Genomic DNA, 23,160 nt, shown 5'->3' with positions numbered 1-23,160 from the left:
TAAACTTACTGATTTTCAGACTTGCAGTCCAGGGGAGTAAATGGGAGCAGAATTTCATCATCTGCTTCCAATAGTGATCGTGTTCTGTATAATCATCACTCATCATCACCAAAATTGCTCTACATTGTGACCAGATCTCTCTTCCTTCCTTGACACTTAACCACAATGCCAAGCAAATTTCTATTTTATCTGTCATTTTGTTCCTTTTGATTTTCTACCTTTAAGATACACTTCAGGTTTCTTCTCCATCATCTCAACAGTGCCCCTTGTTGAAATTGCTTTTCCAAGGATGGCTAAAGTTTTACCAAAAGGGTTTACCCTGGCCTACCTCTTACCTTCAAAGGTGGCATTGGCCTAATTGCAGTAAAATGAACTGTCTCTTTAAAAGGCAAAAAAATCCTTTCTGCTCTGCAGTTCCAGTCATTACTGCCAACAGGAGCTTCTAATCCTTACCTGACCTGCCACAGAGCCTTTCCGTGTGGGACTCAACAGGCACTTTGTGTTCTTATGATTGCGTTACCTCTAGTTTTCTTTCTGGGATTAGGATAACAATTTTCACAGGATTCTAAAGCAAGATTATCAAGTCTGTCTACCCAAAGTCTTTCACAAAGTGATTATTAAGACCTCACAATAACCTCCAGTTTTATATAGGCTCTGAAGATAATCATCTTTGTCAAGACAAATCAGGTAAGTTGATATTAACTATTCCAAATCTCAGTGGTTTCACATGTACTTGGAGGAAATAATTTCACTTGTGCTACGAATGTTCGGTGGAAATGTAACAAATGAAATATATTTGTACTAAATGTACATTTATTACATTTTATTAAATTCTCATACAAATAAATTTGAACTTAAAAAGTAGTTGTAGCAATTTAATGAAGTGTGCAATTGTAACATGGGCATGTTTTCATGTTAACATGCAATATTTCTTTAGACCTGGTGTATCATGGTGTGCTTAAAATGAGAGATGACCTTTAGATGTTGGAACTGAATGAAGGTAAGGAAATTAATATTGAAGGACTTTCCTTTTTTTATTTCTTTGGTCTCTTAACCTCTCTTCTGCTCTGTTTAGCATGAAGACACAGGAAAACTGATTGCACTCTGTTTGTACAAGAAAAATTAAACCAATTCAAATTTCATGGTTACCTGCCACATTAAAATTAGTTCAAATGAAGCATAGCTAATAAACACACTGGTTTAAAATTGCTGTTAATCTGGAGTGGCAAAGAGTTATTTAATAAGAAATCTTCATGAGTGTATAAAGGCAATCTGAACTGGATTAAAATCTCCAGTTCATCAGTTCAGTGAACTCTGGATCAACAGTTCTAAGTAAAATTAATTCCACTAATATCATTCAGCTTAAAATAAACACAAGAGGAGGATTATCGTATCCAGTAGAGGAGAAGGAGAATTTGTAACTAAAAACTTGACCTGCAGCTTGTATCAAATAAATGTTTGGAAGGAAAATATTCACTGAGAGTCACTTTATGGGATGGTCATGTGTCACCTGTGCCTTTAGTGCCTGTGAATTGGACTATGTTTTGAAATGGAAATTATTATTTTGAGCTGGAGTACAATGAGGGTTTCATATTTGCAATCTGGACGTGTAGTTTAGTCATCGCGATAGTGTCACATGCTGGCAAACAGAAGAGATACAGTTACAATGTAATAAAGACTTGTCACAGATAGACAAAAATTAGCTATCTGAAGACCTGAGTAACGCAAACATGACATGTATCTTAAGAGTTAATATTACTAATATCCACATTGCTGAAGGATAAGATATTTCAGGTGGCAGTTCTAGGAATATTTGTCACAGATGGCTTCGAAATTTAATTGGACAGCATAAATCTTCAGAGAATTAATTCTGGGAAAAGATTGTGGAAAGCAGCTAAAACCTAATGCTTCAAATTTAAGACAATCTCTACCAGTTGAGGAGTAAAGGCAGTCCTTCCTAGAGTGATGTTCTTAGTATTGACATTGCTCTGCAATTTCTTTTTAAGCATCTTGTTCTGGCCAGAGGACACCACAGTGCTAAATCTGGCATTCAGGCAAAACAAGCCCTCCCATGAATGGAGAATTTTACATTCATTTTATACCAACATTATTTAATATTTCTTTGCTACAAGTAGAACAGGATTTGGCTTATTATGACCCATCCTTCCATGTTAGGTTTGGATGTTGTCCCAATAGTTAGATATTTGGCTCGACTGAGTCTGTAGTATGCAGTCACACCTCAGTTAAATGCAGGTGCAATGGCCATGCTAATGGCTGCTCTCAATTCCTGCCGCAAATCAGCATCATATGCAGAGAAAATTGTATGTGTTTGTTAGCATAGAGGAGCAGCTCAGTGGGGAGGACAGCAGGGAACTGAAAATTCAGGTGAACAAGAAAGCATCTCTCAATGTGTATGGGATGCTTCCAAGCACAACTTTGTATCTCACTCTCTTTCATTTTTTTTTTTCCTGCTTTTAAAACTCCTTTTTTTCCCCCCTCTCTCTCTCCTAAGGTGCTTTGGCAGGACAGTTCCTTCATGTGTCAATCTTCTTGCCTCTTCTCTACCTCTTGGGAATGTGGTCTTTCTAGCCCCTGACTTAGCCTGCTGCACTGAGTCCTCTGACAGATTATTTTTCCCATCCTGTCACCATGAACAGCTCTGGTCCAGTTTAAATAAATCAGTAATGAAGCTAGATCCCTGATAGGAAATTATCTACAGTCTATCAACCCTTCTACTTGTGAATCTTTGCAGAATAGCTGTGCTTGCAGAGCAGTCTATGAAATACTCTTACCAAGGATTTCTGTCTTAGTTCAAGCATGACTCACTGGTGACCCAGGAGAGCCCATGTTCCTCAAAGTATGTGCTGGAAATCAAGTCTCCACACACTGGCATGAGCACTGACCACCAATGTGTAGGGGCAGACTGAAAGTGGGACAGAGGATGTCCTCTCCTCCCACTTCCTAGGTCTGAGTCTCTCACTCACCACGCAGACAAAATCTTCATGAAGGGCAGAGGTTTGAGCTCTTCTGTCCATCTGGGCATCAGAGACCCTCCAGCCAAGACGAGCTTTATGCCACAGGGACAGTATGGTGGCAGCACAGCTTTTGGCTGTGTTTCATGTTGATTTCCCTTGGGTGGTGTACACAGAGACAGCACTAGCTGTGCAGCCTGATCACACTCTATGTGCAGGGAATGGGTGATGAAGAACTTGCTGAGGGAGAGGTCTATGACCCATAAACACTGACCCGTCATCATGAAGCATGTCTCATCATAACGTAGGTCTTCCAGAGCTAAGGAGACAGTCACTTGTCATAGTACAGGAATAAAAATTCATAAAGTTCCATTAAAAAAAAACCAGCAAATCACCCCACTGCTGACCCCACTCAAAGACACAACTCAACATTTCCCCCTTAATAGGATACTGAATTGACTAGGTGCACCAGCCACTATAGCCCTCCTGCTCCAAAACATAGGTAGTTACAAACCTCCACTTGACATGATTGGTCAACTCTCCCTCCCACAACCCCAGCTGACCCCAGAGCCTGCTCTCCCCAGCAGCCACCTCCCCACACCTTTGCAAAGCACCAGTTCTTCAAATTCAATGCTAATGAGGAGTATTTCTCACTAATTCCTCTCCGTTTCATACAGTCAAAGCAAAGGGTGGAAAAAAAATACAGCATTGTGCAGAATCCATAAACGTGGGTTAGTTTTATACCTACCTCAGTGCAGACTACATCCCCACTGCTTCCATCACGTCAGCATGTTAGCAAGCTTGAGCTACCATGCTACAGTCTCCCCTAACTACAGAGTCCACAGGTTCATACAAAAAGCTGTTACAAGTCCCAGTAAGCTTCATAACACCGGCTAGTGGAAGCAGGGATAGCCATGATGGGGTTTCAGGCCCTGTGATTGTCAAGCCAGAAATACATTCATGTTTTGTATTCTTAATTGTTGGTCAGATCCCAAATATTTTTGCAAAAAGAGCCAAGCTTAGGATTTTTGTTGCTGGACTGGTCCACAGACACTGGACTCTGTCCATGAGTGATTAGTCCAGTTCACAGAAAGGTGGTGGAGTATGAAGTCTGGAGAGTGCAATTTGGCCGTGGCTTTCTCTCTGCCTCAGCCCCACAGAAACCGTGGATGAGTATAGGCTTAGGGTTGAGTAAAAAAGGATTAGGCAGATAGACTGAATAGACAGGATGAACTACCTAAAAAGCTTCTCAGAGCTTTGTTTGACTTAGCAGAGCTGGCATTTAAATGCTTTTGACTCATCAGATGAGCAAACACAGATATTTCAAACACAGAAATGCTTGGTATCATTTCACCATCCCAAGGAAAAGTCTCTTTAGATCTGCTAAGTACAATTAGCTATTTTCAGAATGTGTAGCTCTCTAGTGAATTAAATATGAGAACATGATGATAATACTTTGTTAATCAAACAGTATTGTCTTCAAGATAATGGTTTGCTGCATACTCACAAGATTAACTACTCCAAGAGGATATGAAAAAAAATTTTGGACCTTTTTTTGCTAATTTTCATACTCTCCCTCATTTTCTGACAGCTACTGAGCTATTTGACGTGTTCTGGTATTACAAAGTCAGTGGAAAACATGTAAAGTAGCAAGGACTCTCCTTCTTTTTTCTAACTGCCTCTAATCAAATCTTTGAAACCTGGAAAGCAGCTCATTGAAAGTCAGAGGACCATTTATCCCTCCCAGGCAACTAGGCAAGGCAACAAAGGACACAGCTTGGTGACAATAATTAACTATAGAAATACAAGACTAAAGATGACTGGGCAATCAACATTTCCACAGAAAGAGAGCTCAACTCATACCTGGTTTGAAATTGAACATAAGTAAATTTTATCTTGTTTCAGCAGAAAGGGTGTAGGCTTCTGACCTTTCAGTGTGCTTTGGGCCCAGGTCATCCTGCCAGAGAAGCGGACTGTGTAGACAACCTTACCAGATCCCACCAAAGACACAGTTACATAGGACTCAAAAATTAAGAGTTACATACTAAGCTTATGAGACCCGCACATACACGGAAAATGCTGATAGTGTGATTTCTGATTCTTTGCTATTTACACTGCCAGTCTTTTTTCCACATCCTAGACAGGATATTTCTCTCATGGTCACATCATTCTGGGACAAGAATTGACAAAATAGTACAATACTGAAAACTTTAACACCACCAAATTTCTTTCTCCTAGAACAGCCAAACCTGCTGGAAGTCAGAATCCGTAATGCAGTGGTCATGCTGGCATGTGGCAGTGAAGATGAGCCTGGGATTTCTGTGTCTTTTTCTGGTTTTCAACACAGGTAAGGATGCTGGTTTTGTGCTCCCCGGGGTGTCTCTTCCCCAGTTGTTCCCACAGCCCCATTCCCATATCTGTGGCAGTCTTGTTTTTTTCACCCTGCTCAGGCAAGGGTGATGAGCTGGAGCTCCAGGGGTGGTGCCATGCAGCAGGGCAGACCAGATGGTGGTAAAGGTCAATTCTTGGCTCCCATGTTGTGAATCTGGAGTCGGAAAGGTTTACATGGAAAGGGAGAGAAGGATTAGAAGAGCTCCTACCACCCAGATTGTCGGTCCAAATGTAGCTCATAGTAAGTGAGAGTTGTTAATATAGTTGACTAGTACTGCATGAGGAGGCATTGTACCATGGATTGTCTATAGAGTATTTTTCCTTTATATATATATAAAGAAAGAAGGAGAAAGAGAAACATATCCAGGGATTGTCTTCTGTACAAGACACAGATTTTAGTACAAATGGAGACAAGCACCTGGGTTTCACCAAGTTAGGTACAAACAGCCAGACTATGCAGTCACATCTCCTCTTTCTTCTGCTGCTTCCAGTCCTGCAGATTTCATCTTACTGAAGAGGAAGCTGAACCCAGGTTTCCTACTCCCTGGTGAGAGCTCTGTCCATTAGGTTTTAACGCAGTGAGGGGCATCACCACCACTGAGGCAAGCCCTCCTCACCACCAGCTCCCAGGAGAGGACTTCTCTCTGGAGAGCTTGAACGGACTGAGAAGATTAAGCTTCAGAGGGGTGTGGGAGTTTAGCATTTGCTAGCACTGACTTATTTGGGAGCCTTCCAGATTATTCTTTGGAAGCACTCAGCTCTCCATTGATGAGATAGGGAACCTAAGCACCAAACTGCTGCACTTCAACTTGTCCTGCAATGTCACTGCTTTGCACCTTGCCCTTGTTGGTCACTGAGGGAATGCCAGGAAGCGAGTCCAGTCTCCTGAGCCCAGCTCCAGTTCATCCCTCCTGCAACACAGCTCTTGAGAACAGTACTCAATCGAATGACTGCTCTGAATAACAAATATGCACACAGCCCGTGAAGCTCGGTTTAGATCTGGCCTTATTATGCTATGTACCTTGCAGTCAGTGTTGTGTGCAAGCCTAGTGCAGATCTCTACAACAGTTTGCTACTATTTTTTTTCTTTTGATTCTTGAGTTAAGGGGGAAAGGTCAGATATTTAACCTATTTCTTTCTATTAGCTGGCAGCTAAAGGACCTGGCAAGTCCTTTAGGACATCCTTATTTTTAGGCACTTGATGAACTGCTGTTGTGGATACTTAGTGGCCTGCTTTGCAGTGTTGATGGCCATCAGTTTCTGAGCTATAATGAATGAGAGCAGCAATGTAACCCAGGCAGAGAGCTCAACAGAGAGTTGCTTGGTATCTCAATAGGGAAAACCGCTTCTCAGTCTCTTTCTTCACTTCACAGTTTCATGCATAAGAAGAGAAAACAAGAAAGACAAGCAAGTGGCAGTGCTGGCCACCGCAGGTAACAAGCAGCATGTCAGGAGACTGTGTGGGGTGTTAATGGAGTGGGAGGTATTGTGCTGGGCATGGAGGTGTCAGCAGGTGGGGCCCTCTCCTGCAGAGTTTGTGAGCCTGAACCCACCACTGCTGCAAGGGCTCCTCACCCAACCCAGGGTTTACGCAGGTCCATGGCCAGTTTAACCTCTGTCCTCCCAGAAATCTAAAATGTTGTTTTCTCTTTTTTCTTTCTCTTCTTCCCAGCTCTTCATTCTTTTTTGTTTACCCTTTCCTCTCTTCTACGCTGTGGACAAACCCCGCTTCCAACCCCGGGGTGCAGCTTGGTTTCGAATTGATTAAAAATAATACTGATGTCATTGGAAAGTTTTATTTTCCCCCAAATTCGATTTTGTTCTCATCTTGGCTTTCTGTGCTTCTTTTTCCATCCTGCTCTGTTTTTTCTCTCTCTGTCATGCACACAGAGACCTTCCTTCTCGTACACACACAGACACCATACTGCTTTGCTTCTGCATGACTTCGTGGGAGGGAAGCAAATGAATGTCTTCAGAAATTTCGACAGGAAAAACAAATAGGCAATGGCAACAGAAAGAAAATATCTTAAAATAAAAAGTGTGATTCAGCTGCAGTCCACTTATTCTGTCGTAGCAGTATAGCCATCGAGGTAGCTGAAAAAAATAAAATCTGTATTTTCATCCCAATTCCATGTAGCACTGGGGAAGGGAGAACATTTCCTAGGCACTTTCTCCTCCGTTTGCCATCTGCAGAGAGGTCTGCTGCTCTTTTGGCAGTAAATACCCACTGCCCAGCACGAGGGGGCACCAAAACTTCAGGACTGGCTCTGCTCCCTGGCAGCCCGCACAAGGGCATGCTCAAGGGAATATGTGACATAAAGCTCGACCTACATTTTTGGCCTACAATTGCCCTGCCCACTTTATCTTGCTATTTCCCAGACTCCTCTCTGCACTCCCAGAATTTTTATTTTCTCACCACGTTTTTCAGTGCACTCCAATACATAAACTGCTTGTTGTTTTTCCTCTTCTGGTTTTTGCCGTATTCAAGCAGGGGATTAATGGGCATTTCCTCGTACCCTCATGCAGCCAGCAGCTCAGAGACCCTTCTTTTTCAGAGCTGCCTGCGAAGTCCATGGATCTGGCTGCTATTAACCTGACAGAGCTGGTGAACAACATGCTGAACACAACACTCAGAGGTAACACAACAAAGCCAGGCAGGTCATACAGGCTCTCAGCCTGATGGTCATTGAGATAAAGGGCTAGTGGTGTTAGCACAAGAAGCCATAAATGCATGCTGTCCACCTCCAGAATTAATTCTAGGAGCATGTTACCCTTGTGCATTTGTAACAGTCTGCCCCAAAGAATTTAAAAATTAGTGTGTGTTTATATATAGACACACCATAATTACTCATGGTATGCCTTTAGAAAACACTTTGTAATCCAATGTAGGTCTGAATGAAAAAACAAAGAAAAAAAAAAGAAGAAGTAATAGAAATTATCCTGCTCCCAGTGGAAATGAGATAGAATTGAGTCTCAGGCAGCTGTATAGTATGAACACCTCAGGAGTCTTTTAGAAATTAAATAAGCAGAGTCAAAACATGCGGTTCTCATGTTTTGTGCCTACCACTAATAGCACCATGGGCATGTGTTTCTGCAGGTACCAAAAAACTCTTCTCTTTGCTGAGCGTCACATCTTACAGCTCATTTGCCTTCCACAAAGTGTCAGTCACCATTTACAACAGTGAGTGCCTCGATGCTTTGCTCCCCACAAGAGCATTTTCTCTCACACATCCTGTGCATCAAGATACTGATATTTCTCTGTCTCTCCCTACAGTTTCTAACTTGAAAAATGTTGACCCTGGCAAGTTCCCTATGCATTACTGCTACTGTTTGAACAATGTGACAAATGACTTGACAGGTGGGTACACAGGAGAGGTTGGCAATTGTGTGTGCTTAAGCTGAATTATTTCCTTTGGAGCTGAAAACTGTAGCCTGAGTTCTGCAGACTTCATCCTTATGAGTAGCATCGCCATATTGAGGTTAACAGCCATAACTCACAATGAGTGGCTGCTCTGAACCTTGGGGGACACTCAGTGAACTCAGTCTCAGAAGGCTGCACCCAGCCAGCCAGTCTGGGATGGAGCCATCAGTCAAGTGACAGGTGTGGGTTACCCAGCAGAAAGACCTTCCTTTCCTCCTCAGAATACAAAGACCAGCACAGGAGAGACAACCCAGCAATGCATGATGCATTACCTTAGCCACTTTTGCTCTCCTGAGATAACTCACAGGAAATGGACAGGGGCTGCACCAGTAGACTCCAATAACTTCAATGAGCCCAGCAGGAGTGAAAAGCAAGGATTAATCTGTTAATCTGTTAAACATCTCTGTGAAGAGTGTAAAATGTTATTGGGCAAATCCTTCACTGATAATCCTCATTCACATCCATGATCCACAGTATTTAACTGTATTTAACATTCCAGGATGTATCTGAGCACTTGGATTCTATGGCTGGTTAATGTAAATACCAAGAGTAACTCAGCAGCTAGGGACAAGAACCCATACCCTCTAAGCTGCATGTGATGACCCACACATGAGCCACAATGACTTTCATGGCTTTTTTCACACTTCTCACAAGCCTTATTGCATAATGACCCAGTCTGCCTTGGAAGATAAGGGAGAAACTTTAATCTTTCTGCCCCAAATCCAGAATATCTTGGCGATTAGAGTATCCTCCCAAGTAGTAAAACTCAGGGCTCAACACAGGGCTCATGTTTTTCACTCCTTAAGTGAGAACATTGACCTGTTATTGCTAGAACCTGTTATGAAAAAATCGTAATACCACACCACCACTAGCCATTTTTCGAGCTGACAACATCATTGGTATGTCTGAAGTAGACCTCAGAACACACAATGAGATGCCTCCTGGAAGGTCCTACAAGACACATAGGCAATGCAGGCAAAGCTTGCAGGCTTTGGATCTGCTTCTACATTTAAGCAAACTAAGTAGAGTGTTACTTTAAATTGTTCTCTTGAACAGATAAATTCCGTTTAAGTTTACTTTTAGGCACATTGGTGTTGGTTTGGATATCATCTTTGAAATGTATTTCTGCAGAGTATTCCAGTGGCTTCTTAAGTCCACTCCCATCCAGCAGAAACACTTTGAACTTTAAAACATTTTAAACATTGTCATGTACAAGCATATATCCAAAATATGATCACATATAAAAGTGATTATTTGACTTAGCATAGATGATAGAATATGTATTTTCAATCATAAACATTGTCTATTTTGTTGTCTAGATTTTACAGCTTTACTTGTTGATATTATTGGAAACTCCACCAGTTATCTCACAGAAATTTTCAAATCTGCTTCTATTCTCTCAGGTTTGCATTTCCTTTTAACATTTATCATTGTGTTATTTGTCTGATTTATTCCTGGCATGGAAACAACCATAGAAATGTGTATAAAAGCCTACTGCTTTTACTCAGCAACATTTTTCTTGCAAAGCACAGGCTGAAGTTATAAACAAAGTCTCCTTAGAGGAACAAGATACATATATAATGTGTATATATAATATAGAGACATACATGTTTCTATGAACAGCTATGTTTTTTTTGAAAGTTTGGTGAATTATTATTAAATACCAGTATTTTGGGGAATTATGATTCCCGAAGAATAATTATGGGCTATATTATCTGAAGAATTTTTTTTCCATGTAAAAATACTTGTAACTTAGAATTTTAATTAGATAGAAATATTTCCCCTGGAAATATTAGCATTTGGATTTGATGCTGGTTCTAGGATTTTGTCTATAATCAGATCAGAAGGAAAATATTTGGCCAGCTGCAGTAGCCACATACCATTTTGTGTTTGTGTTTTCAACTGTTTAAGATAGTATCATATAATGAAAACAGGTAACAATGATCTGGTTTACATTTTTTTTACCCTTTCAGTGCGTCAGAGCAATGATTCAGATTGTATCTACATCTGCGTGATGACAGGACAGACAGGTAAAGGTAAAAGTTAAAGCCATTCCACTGCAAAATATTGCCCTATTTATTCTCAGAGATGACTTAGACTAGAAACAAGCCTTTCTTGATATTTGTAAACATTTCTATTTGCAGGGAGAAATCTGTCTGACTTTTGGGAAATGCTGGAGAAGTCTCCTGTTATTAATTACACATTTTCTGGTAACACATCTTCTGACCAGGGTAAGCACATCCTGAGGAATAAAAGGAAACAGCAGCAACAATGAAAACCATGTCCACGTAGCACTTGCAATGAATACTCCATCTTCATGATGTAAAAATATTTTAAAGTATTATTTTATATTTTTATCAATACGTATATATATGTACACATTATATATTTTATTATCATTAAAATAATATTTTATATTAAGTACAGTGTAATATCTATATTAGAAATATAAGCAAAATTTACAAACTTTTAAACTGTTAGCTACAAGGTCTTCTAGTGAAGGAGCAAACAAAACCTTCTGGGGTGAGAGTTTTACGAAATTCAGCACTGGACTGGGGAGGCTCCCTGATGCTCTTAATCTAAATGGTGTCTTTCTTAGCTCTCAGCACAAATAACCTCCTACCTTTATGTGAGTTATCTTTAGAATGGAGTTGAATATATTCAGTAGTGTGCTGCGTGGCTCCTCCACCCAAAACTGCTTTGCCAGCTTGAGCGGTACTTCACATACTTCACACATGCTCACCTCTCATTGCTGCCCATGACTATTTCTCATTTTCAATGCTTGATTAAAGCAGGCAAATAGTGAAATCAGTGGCAAGTTTACCTGTGCTGAAAGCTGAAGGATGCTTCTCCCCCGTTCAAAAAAAAAAAAAAAAAAAAGACTCTGCCAAAAATTACTTTAATTAAAAAAGACAACAGCTGTTTCTATTATGCTAGAACCTGATTTCTTTCCTTTTTATCACCCAATATGCAATGGATGGTGAGTGTTCTAACCCTATCTTCTCATACCTCAGACTTAGATATGACTTTTTCAAGTTTCATGAAATTACAGGAAGACCCAAACAGAACAGTGGATCCATCAGCAGAACATGTGTGGACGTTTAAAAGTGAGCAAATATTGTCAGATCAAATTTATATTCTCCTTGATTAACTTGAACAAATGATCATATATGTTTGCTGCACAGCACTGTAATGTTGATCTACAATTACAGAGTAAGATAAAAGTTTGTCCAAAACAGCAGATCAGGCCAATAATGCACTGAATGGCGAGGATAGAAAAAGTATTGTAAAAAGTCATTTTATTAGAAAAAGATTTGTAAAGAGGCAAAGAAGTAAAGAAAAAATGGTTGTTGGTTTTAAACAACAAAAATTATTATTTAAACTATTTCCTCTCCTTTTTTATCATAATTTTTTTTCTCTGTCTTTGACTTTACATGACGTGCTGTTGTGAGTAACTGAGCATTTCATAAACTTCAGTGCATTTAGCTTCACCACAAGACTACAAGATAGAAAAGTGCTAGTCTACCTCATTTTGAAAGCCAAAAAGCAAGGCTTCATGCTTGCTCGCACATAGTAGAAGTCAAGAGAAATTCAGACCTTGACTTCATACCTTCTCATCACTGCAGCTTCATCTCTCCACAACATTTCACTTTCTTTTTTTGTTTACGAAAACTTCAGCATTAAAGTGTTGTCGGTTAAAATTTCAAACATTATTGGCACTCCCCATGTTTCTGTATTTAAAATGAAATGGAGAGGTGACATCTCACCTGCCAGGGGAAGCACTCATGGAATAGATGGGATTTTCTGGGTGTATTTTAGATATTATTGTCCCCTAGTTTGTTACCCTCGATGCTGCCATGGGGCATCAGCATCCACAGAGCATTGCTGGTGCCCTCCGTCTGTCTCTCCTGCTTCTCCAGCTACCAGGATACCTCTTGCCCTGAAAGGAGAGGAAACCCCCACCGTGAGGTTCCCACCATGGCCAAAGACGGTTGGAGTGAAAGGATCAGGGTTTCCATCACTGCATGTGGATGCTTCCAGACCACGAGGCACGGCCGGACCCCCTCTGACTGCAGGGGAGAGCTCAGCCCCATGGCCAGCTCTGCAGCCCAGTCCCAGTGAGTACGCTGAGGAGGACCAACACCTGCTTTACCCTGCTAGAGGTGGCATTTGGCTAAAACCTGAAACCACATCTCTGAGGTTGAGGTTGGGACGCCCTTCAGGGAGACCCACCCTGGGTCATTAGTGAGTAGAATTTTTTTATTGTAGAATTGTTACAATCATTTATAGAGTCCATCTGTAGTTTCGTACCCTTTGGGGAAAAACTAAACCTTGCTCCTCACAGACACCTCTGACACCCAGGTCCTCACCCACATTTTACTCCAAATACAGTGAGCAGACTTGTGAAAAAGCATTATAGAGCCATTTCTCTTGGCCTCCACTAAACATACCTTCTTTAAATCCTACCTTTCCCTAGCCCATGGACTTTTCAATATCTAGCAAAGTACAGCTTTTGTCCTTCCTTGTTCATCTTGACATTTTTATATGCCACTGGAAGTACTGGGTGAGGGACTCTGGCTGTTGAGCTGTCTCGTATATAGCAGTTCTCAATAGACAGATAAATAGCAAATATCCTGAATGACACGAGCATGTGTCTTTCTCTTCCCATAGCCAATGTGTATGCATTTTGGATGCAGACGGTGTCTCCTCAAGAAATCAGCAAACTGACGCAAACAGAGCCAGGTGAGATTGATCTGGGATAATAACAAAGTGCATCAGTTGGCACATTTATGAAATAGAAAATATTATATGTTGAAATAGGTGACTGTGAATGTATTTATGCATCAATGTCTATGTAAGTGTTTATTAGTGGTCTGTGCCTTCAGCTTCTTTTTCTTTTCTGTTATTCTTTCAATTAACCTTCTTTTTTTTTTTTTTTTTAAGATGTCTTTTCCCTCTTTCAGATTTGCCTTCTTCAGCACTGTCTACACCACCCAATAGGCCCGGTGTGACATTGAAACTTTACTCAGCTACTAGTAAGTAGCTGCACCTCATGCAGCAAAAATAGTAGCATGTTTGAAAGTATATCAATATGCAAATTTTCGCATGCAGAAAGAACATACATGTTTAATTTAAGTGATATCTTATATATGTAAAATGCCCAAAATGTCTAAAGGACTGCTTCCATATTTGTTTGTGAATCATACACATTCAAAAGATAAATTATAGTGTGGTGATATAATGAACATATGTACTCTATGTGTCAATTTTAACATGGATTGGTTATTGGAGAACCTTAAAATTCATCCATTCCAAAAGAAAGTATCATGCTTTAAATCTCCATATTGGTACAAAAAAAATTATTAAGTCAATCTATGTCACATGAAATCTCCAGAATTACCCTGAATTTACAATACTGCAAACTTCCTCTTCAGCTAAAGAAGGATCATTATCAACTAGATTTTCAGGAAAGCTCAGTTCTTCCTTTTAAGCACCAAAATAAAGAGTTAGAAATTCAAAGTTAATGTAAGATGATGTGCCACTCCACTTATAAGTATTTAGTAAGAGATTACATGCTTTGAAAAACTGGACCTGATTCAATGCCAGGAGAGGAGACTGAACTCTGGGAGAGTCCAGCACCTACTTTGGATGCTGTATGTGTCTGAGTCCAGGCTATTTACACCTAAATTTGCAAAGTAGGAGCAGAGCTCAGAAGTACAACAGGAATAAATCTCAGCCACAAATCCCAGTCTTGGGGACTGAAGATAACTAGTTCATCTCTAGGTACCAGCATCATGGCTATCTAAAACTAGGTAAAATGCAGCCCACCTTTAGTGCCTTTGGGGTCCTTCCACTCCTAGTCTGGTGTCCTTGCTTCCAGTGGTCACACTGGAAACCAAGACACATGGCCAGCTGAGCAGCAGGCAAGGTACAGCTGAAGTTGCATGTATGTCACAGTTCTTGATTATATGCTGCCCATTAGCCTGGTACTTAAGGAAGTAAATTTGAGAGATACGTTGGTGTATGTGTTCCAGCATTGATACTAGCATGGAAAGCACATCAGTACTATTATGATTTCATATTGCTGTTGTATTTGAAGGGAAAATCCAGACTGCCTGTTCTGGGATCTAGACAAAATCTACGTGCCTGGATTTTCTGCTAATCTCACCATTTCTAATGGTATTTTGAATATTGACTTCTCTCAGCTCATTACTGAATTCCAACAAACCATTATTTGTCTGTAAAGGACTTTTTTGTACAGGTAAATATATTTGAGTCAGACACAAAGGTTCTTTCACAAATCTTCAATTTTTCTGTCACTAGGAATAATCACATAGTAGCTGTCATTTGCTTTTTCTCTTGGTTTTTCTGTTGTTGCCTATTGCAACAATCCAAGACCAGAATCCTATGCTGTTACTTTTTTGTAGCTTTCACTGATTCTGATCAGGGTTTTCATAGTTCTGTCCTGTCCTGGTTGGTTGACTTTATCAAAATATGTTGGGATGCTTGTCATCTTTTTTTTTTTCTTTCTTTTTAAATTTTCTTTTAATTCATATTATTAGAAAAGAAAGCATTTGAGAGCATAGAACTCAGTGGGGTATCCGTTTTCAGAAGTAAATAATGTTATCAGAGTTAAAAATACTGACCATGAAAAGCAAAATTTGACAATAGCATCAAATGATCATGCAAACACAACTCCTGCAGAAAGGCAGTGTCAGGGAAGAGGGGGAAGAACCTATAGCCTGGGAGGGCCTGAGAACACCACAGTAAAAAACTATCTGCTGAGACATTTTTCCAAGGAGAAAACTCACTGGTGCTGAGCTAAGGAGTAGTTCTTGATGTAAGAGGCTTTTCAAACCATGGAGATAGGAAGCCAAATATGGTTTTTTGATCTTTCTCTCATTTTACTTCTGTTTAAAGAGCTCAAAATACCAGAGTCTTTATCTTGCCCTCTGCGACGTACATTGGTTGCATGAAGAAAATGAGCTGATGTCATATCACATGAATATCATTTAACTTCTTGACATTGATGGTGTGAAGAGAAGAATTTAAGATAAACTGGGTCTTCTTATCTTGACTGGGAGCAGAGGCATATCCATCAAAAATTCTGCACAAAACCAAAGTTCTCTGCGTGTCTTGCTTGCTTTGGGTGAGTTTGATTGAGGATTAACTAACCTCCAGCCAGCTGGAAGTTACTGGTGTGTGTGACTGAACTTGTGGCGTGCACACTACAAACTTTGTTCATGTGCCAATTGCTGTCTGGTGGGCAACAGTATAGACCCTGGACAAGCTAGGACTTGGAACCAGACCATTTTTAAAAAACATAGATGTCAATGAGATCAGGGAATGAAGAGTCACTACATACCTCTCTATCAGAAACCACGATGACAGAGGCTGTCTACCTGTATATATCAATCATGCATTTGGGGAAATAAATTGAACAATGGGATCACAAAGCAATGAAGGGCATCCACAATGCTCTGAAGACTGAGACATTATTCCAAGAACTCATTTCTTAAATCACAAAAGTGGATGCCAATTGATAAAATATGCAAGTGTGCATATTAGAGCATTCAGGGAGAGATATTGTAAGTCTGAATTATTCACAGTAGCAGTAACATTTCTTTTCACTGGCAGCAAAATTTAATCTCAGTGTCAGAGAGATATGATATTGAGTTAATAATGGAAAAGTCTGTTTACTGCAGCAAGAATTGGTCACTTATCTGCCTGTGACAGTAACGTGGTAATTTCAAATAGACAAGAGCAAAGCTCTGCACAGGGAGCTGTGGTTCCTGCATTTTCTCACCTCTTTTGACTGACTTGATTTCTTAGGAAAGAAAATTCTTAGAAAAGAAAGTTCTGAAATTAATTCCTATTTTAAATTATTTTTTTAATTTCAGTCCAGATCTGTAGGAACTTATGAATTGAATACAAAAACCACATTTCACAGTAGAAATCTATAACAGAAGAGATATAAAACATTACTATGAAGCACTGACAATTTTAATTTCAACAATACGATGTGAGTATACTATCCAATCCAAATAAAATTAAATGCAACATTAATTGAAAGAAAATTTCAGCATTACATAAAAGTAGTATTATGTAAACGCAGCATTAATTTAAAATTGAGTGATTGTCAAAAATGAAAACCAAAGCAATTTGTTTAACTTTCAGCTTTTTTATTTAACTTCTCTTTCCCACACAGATGAATCCAAATTGAAATTACAGTCATTCAATTTACATTTAAATAAAGCTGAATTTCTGCTGGCAAAACACATAGCTTGAGTAAAGCATTTAACACCTGTTAGGTGGGATAGCAAGTATCCACTTCAGCGGAGATTTGTTGGAGGGTGACTTTTAGCAAGTTTTAACTATTCACAGCAACTGTAACATTATTTTTCATGGACAACTTATATTAAAACCTCATTGCATGATGATCTGATGTATGGTTATTAACATGAAAAGTGTTTTTAAAACAAGAAATAATTAATTTTCAATTGACATCGAGTGGGAAAAAATCAAGGTCTGTCAAATGCTATTAAGTGGACAAAGCCTAATGACGTTTATGCAAAGCTGCTAAAATTAAGAGAAATAGGTCTCCCTCTTGCCCATCCCTAACTAATTATGCTGGATATTTGTGTAATGCCTTTGACACACAACTGGTTTTCAGAGGGGCCTGTGAGTTTGGGAGCTGTGAGTGTCTGCCATGACTCCTCCATGACTCCTGCTACCTTGGGCAAGCCCAGACAGAAGAGAAATAGTTTCATAGTGATCTCTTTCAGGTTGGCAGAGCCTTTATTTTCCTCCTGCCCATGAATGCCATTTTATATTAAACTTCTTGTCAGCACTAGGCGACTCAAGAATATTTCAACAGAACTTCATTAGTCCAGATTTAACCTCCATAACCTCTCCTATCACATAACATAAGATGGCCCAAAGCTAGAAAGCATATGAGACACGTGAACCTGGAAATGCAATTACACTGTCTAAGGGGATTATACTCTGCAGGTAAGGCAGTTTATCTACACATGGCCAAAGCCTGTTGCTAGTTGCACAAATGGAAAAAAAAAAATTGACAATCTCACTGCAGCAGCCTTTGCTCTGCATGTTCGGGTTCTTCCACCCCAACGGGTGCATGTAAGGGGGACACCCACATCACGCAAAATGTGCCCTCTCACAGCCTGGTCCCTGATTATCTTTTCAGAGCCCCAGCATGGCGTTTCCAGGGATGTCTCTTATTTTTCAGAGTGCTGGTGTGGGGGAGACACCCCTTTGGAAGGTTTGCTGTATGCAGGGGACAATATGAAGTGTGTGCAGGCAGCTCCCCAGGGTCAGATGTGATGCTTTGCAGGGCAGGCAGCTTCACTGCAGTGACCCAAAATGTGGCCTCACACACAGCGTCTCCTCTTCTGAGCATGGTTATTAAATATGCAAAGGAGAGGTGCTAACACACCTATTTTAGCCATGCCCTGACAGCCTTTTAGTATATTGTAAATGCTGCAGGTTCTGACCCATTGTAACACAACTGTTACCTAAGATGCAAGATGATATGTGGAAGGTAATGGTTTGGAGAAGGCAAGACTATGGCAAATGTGAGGTTATTCTCTTAACAAGATGAACAAAAGCCCTGCAAAACTGAAAACAGCTTCAGTTGTCTCAATTTCCTGCATTTCCACCTTGACTTCTTTTCTCTTTTCTACAACATAAAGGGAGTCTGAAGAGAGATTGCATTTGACACTGAAAAACGACATAGCAAATCAGGATTTTGTTATAAGCTGCCATCACCTATTCTGTAGTATTGCTTTTTTTCTGCAGTGTGGCACAGCTGCATTTGCTGGTGGGATGAAATGTTTGGTGTGCAAATGTTTATCTCTTGCTGCTGACTGCAGAGGATTCAATGAATAGAGTGAACTAGATATTTTCCTTTTAGTTGTCTCAAGAGAGGGGAAGGGGGAGTCCATCCCTAGGCACACCATTTCCCTGCATTTTTCTTAAGTTAAAATAATATGATGGTGGTCAATTGATAAACACTGATTAACCAGCTGGGTCCTGACAAACAAATAGTAAAATGGATAAATTATTCCTACCTTCATCTCAGTGCAGGCAAAAATTGACCTTTTCTCCTCCAGTTACTTGTCAGCTTTCATGAAACCTGTAGGACTGTATTTATCCAGATGATCTTTACCCATCCCTAAAAACTGGGCTGAAATTAGGTGATTATTCAAGTCACTAGAAACAAGAAGGGGAAAAATGATGGATGGAGAGATAGACAGAGAAAGCCATAACCTCTGCATAAACCATGTTTATTTTGTTAATGAAGCTAAAAAAAGTGATGGAGAGAGCAATGACAGTCTGTTTGTTTATTAGCTTGGTCATATTTAATCTAGGACTCAGATTTAGAGGGTGGGTGTAGGGAAGCATGAGGAACTGGAAGTGAATTTTTCATTAAAGTAGCATATGCGTGTACAAAATATCAAATATAATAAGTCTACAGTGCTGTTCTTTGTCTTGCTGTTTTGCACTGTGAAAGACTGATGCTTCAGTGACAGCTGAAGCTCCACCTAACCAGGTAACAATAAATAAATTACATCTTTAGCTTTGTTCTTTACATTTGTGATAAATAAAAGCAACATGATTTTAAGTAACTAACCAGTGATTATAAATAATAATAAATTGAACAGATTATTTGTGCTTTCACTCAAGCAACTGCCAGGCTGTGTGTTGCTTTCTTTTCAATTATCTGCCTCACTCAGATTTGATTTTAAGATACCTACATGAGTTTATTAATCTGCATGTCTCTCATAGCCCAGATAAGACATTGCAAGACATTTAATGGGACAAGTATTTGACCTAGCTGAGAGTTGTATTTTTTCCTAGGGTGTCCACAGGCAATCCTCAAAGAGTCCCGTGTGACCTCGCCTCCTGTCACCCTTATAGTGCAAAAGATCAATCCCTGTGTGATGGAGCTCTGTAGGTTTTTTCAGCTGTGTCTCTGTGTTGGTCAGAGAAGATACTCCAGAAAGGAAGCTATGAGGTAAAACCTGGCACTAGTTTCTCAATCTCTCTGTTTAAAATACTCCATCGGGCTTTTTTCAAATGACAAGTTTCAATCACCATTGCTTATTTTTGAGAGTCTGTGGCTACTGGCTGAGAATGAAATGGCTCCCCAGTGCACTAATCAATACCTGATTTGGCTTCCGGTATTCAAACTAGGTGAATAAAGCTTAGCTGAATTTTTCCAAATATCTAATGACATCATTGAGGTTAGGATCTAGCTTTTTGTTCCCATATTCAATATTAGCAGTATGATATGCATACAATTGCATTTATGAAAGCTAACAAGATTCTACTCTCCTAATTTTAACTACATCTTTAGGTACTGTGTTGAATACTATTCCTGGTTCTTGAAAAGTGCAAGTTATGTCTGTGAAAGAGTCAAAAGAGTTACTTACTCACACAGTATGTATATTTTCTCTTTATAGCTCTACATATCTTATTATGAAGGTATAACAAAAATTTTTAGATATCTACAGAGTATTTGCTGTCTTTCATCAGATAGCTATTTTATGTGATAATGATTTTAACAGATTTTAAGAAAAATCTTTTAACCTTCATGTATTTTTTTTTAATATTTTCCTCGTAAAACCTCTTCTGATAACAATTTTCTCGTGTTCTTCCAGCATTAAAACAAAAATGCCTTAAAAACATCTGTACATCGGTCTAGAGCACTGAGGAATTTTACTGCAAATTGGAAGATTGGCGGCAGTTTTGGTTGTCTCTTTCATTTCTCAGTGTAAAAATCAGGATGCAACATGTTATTTGCAAATATTTGTAACAAGACAAGCTATTAACCAGATGTTAATTTAGAAATGTGTCTTCCTCCAAGGCATTGTAAAAATAATGTGTAAAACCAGATTTATTTTAGTGATGTAACTGAAATAAAAGCATTGAAAGGCTTTTAAAAATTGTATTTTATAAAGGATATTTATGTGGTTGGCTAGTGAATACAAATATTCTAGCTTTATTTATACTTAAAAAAATAATCAAAATGAACAAATAAAAATAATTTTAAAGCAACCTGAAATACTGAAAACGAGAAGGATTTTTTCTGGTATTAAACACATGTAGATTATCCATTATTTCAAAGTAAGAGTCTCCATTAATTTAGTGACTCGTCTAGTGCAGAGCTTGACCAAGGAAATGTTCACACCTCTTGTACTCTCACTATGTGATACATCTGTGTGAGCTCACCAAGATTCATCTCCTTCCTTGTATGCACCTCTGGTGAACTAAAAACCAGTTCTAAAGAAGGAAAGAATAACCAAACATATTGCACAATTCTTATATTTTGTTACACTGCAACAATATGATGCAACCCAAAGTACATCATCAAGCCATTAATATTTCAAAAAAAGATTATTTGCACTACAGCTGGTGCACATTGCTGTTTCACTGAGGAAATATGTGTTCAATGTAGTATAAAAATAAAGAGAAAGGTGGCACCATAAGGAATGCTGCCTCCAGAGAGAGTTAGGATGCAGCATCCCTCTTCCAAAATACATTTCACTGTTGTGTTCAATAGCATGACAGAAGCATTTCTGTCATATCAAAGAGCAGGATAGATTGGAGTAGTACCAGTTACAGTTGATATTGAAAGTTAGGCCAGTGGAAGAAATAGGAATGTCGACACAATGAATGTATATGTCAGGAATATTAACATGGCCACGGTACTGCAATGCTGTGGAGAGATCTCACCTGCAGTACCTCTCCTCACCCAAGGCATGATCAGTTCTGCTGTGAGAGCTGGGTGAATTACACTTTTGTGCAACTTTTGCTTTTAAATCCCAGAAAAATATCTTAAAGCCTGAAGACATGATTTAAAAAAAAAAAAAAAATCTATATTGTTTCTTACATTTTTATCATGAAGTTTTCTGAGAACTCAGGAAGAAAAATGAAAAAAATAACTTAAGGGGAGAAAACAATGATTAAAATAATTTAGACTTTCTGGGTTTATTTAGGTTTGAATAAAAAGACAATATCAAAAGAAAAATATTTTTTGAAGAGGATTCCCTTTTAAAAGATAGTTTTATTATTATTTTAATGAATTTAATCAGCTCTGAGTTGTAGCACTGATCTCCATGCTAAAGGACACTTTTGTGTTTACAAGATATCGTTGGTTTTTTTCCTTTAGGAATAGAAGTCCTTGGACAAATTGCTAACCTCTCTATAGTCTGATAGGGTGCTCCTGAGCCATGTCTAGCACTGGGGGTATGTCACAGCCATCTCCTCTCTAAGGTCTTGGAAAGGGCTGAGAGCTGCTTCTCGAGCGTGTTCATGAGGAGACAATTAGAAGGTATCATATAGTTATGGGTGTCTTCTGAAAGGAGCTGAGAAAAGATTAATGGTACCTGTCCTGAATGACAACCTTCTTGTCACAGTTGTTAAGACTTACTGTTTGACTTTCCCATGAGAGTAATGAAAATTAATGGGAAAACCTATGAAATGAGAGGAGTGAAAAAGGAAGGCTCCATGAAAAAAGTGAACTCATTGACTGCCCTCAAAAGAAATTTTTTTCCATATTCCAGGTTTTTCAGTCCTGAAAAATCTCTGTACGTGTTAGGCAGAAATACAGAAATTATGGTGGCAGATCACTATCTCAGAGGACTCATATTTATTATTATGCCCAGTCAAGGCCACTCTGATTTGTCAGGCTGAAAATGTTCGTCAAGGTACTAAAAATGCACTTGGTGCAATCCCTGGGGATTCCAACTGGAAGAACCAAAACTCACATGAAAATGAATTTTCATATCATTAAGTTATAACTTCTGCCATGTTTCACTCTTCTGTAAAGTTCCTTGATGGGGCTGGTCACAGAAATGGTATGACTGAACCCTGTCCTTTTCTTGGCAGCATCACAGAATCACAGAATGGTTGAGATTCGAAGGGATCTCTAGAGGTCATCTGGTCCATGCCACTGCGCAAGCAGGGCCACCTAGAGCCAATTGCTCAGGACCATGTCCAGATGGCTTTTGAATATCTCCAAAGGAGGGAGTGGGAGGGAGAATCCACAATGTCTCTGGGCAACCTGTGCCAGTGCTCAGTCACCCGCACAGTAAAAAAGTGTTTCATGATGTTCAGAGGGAACCTCCTGTGTTTCAGTTTGTGCTCACCGCCTCTTGTTATGTCACTGGGCACCACTGAAAAGACCCTGGCTTTGTCCTCTTTGCACCCTCCCTTCAGGTATTAAAGGCACTGATGAGATCCCCCTGAACCTTCTCTAGGTTGAAGAGTCCCAGCTTTCTCAGCTCCTCCTCATATGAGAGATGCTGCTGTCCCTTAACCATCCTTGTGGCCTTTCTTTGGACTGTCTCA

General features: G+C 39.5%; 1 protein-coding gene across 1 annotated transcript; it reads left to right on the top strand.

Annotated features, from left to right (window-relative positions):
* Positions 1 to 994: 994 nt before the first annotated feature.
* HHLA1 (HHLA1 neighbor of OC90) lies at positions 995 to 20,512 on the top strand. The gene is made up of 17 exons (XM_074859855.1): positions 995 to 1,000; positions 2,302 to 2,385; positions 5,211 to 5,319; positions 6,737 to 6,796; positions 7,919 to 7,999; positions 8,461 to 8,544; positions 8,638 to 8,721; positions 10,104 to 10,187; positions 10,758 to 10,814; positions 10,929 to 11,015; positions 11,799 to 11,891; positions 12,705 to 12,902; positions 13,456 to 13,527; positions 13,749 to 13,820; positions 19,666 to 19,822; positions 20,165 to 20,247; positions 20,469 to 20,512. The coding sequence occupies exons 1-17, from the start codon at positions 995 to 997 to the stop codon at positions 20,510 to 20,512; spliced, it is 1,455 nt and encodes a 484-aa protein (XP_074715956.1).
* Positions 20,513 to 23,160: the final 2,648 nt, after the last annotated feature.

Source organism: Strix uralensis, chromosome 1 (genome assembly GCF_047716275.1).
Source record: "Strix uralensis isolate ZFMK-TIS-50842 chromosome 1, bStrUra1, whole genome shotgun sequence".
Lineage (NCBI taxonomy): Eukaryota > Metazoa > Chordata > Aves > Strigiformes > Strigidae > Strix > Strix uralensis.
Note: the sequence above shows the minus strand (reverse complement) of the source record. Positions and strands in the feature narration are given on the sequence as shown.

Bases quoted from the DNA above. Each gene is read 5' to 3' on its own strand.
- HHLA1 (XM_074859855.1), top strand. The intron at 6,797-7,918 runs GTAACAAGCAGC...CTTCTTTTTCAG, and splicing joins GGCAGTGCTGGCCACCGCAG to AGCTGCCTGCGAAGTCCATG. The intron at 13,528-13,748 runs GTGAGATTGATC...TCCCTCTTTCAG, and splicing joins ACTGACGCAAACAGAGCCAG to ATTTGCCTTCTTCAGCACTG.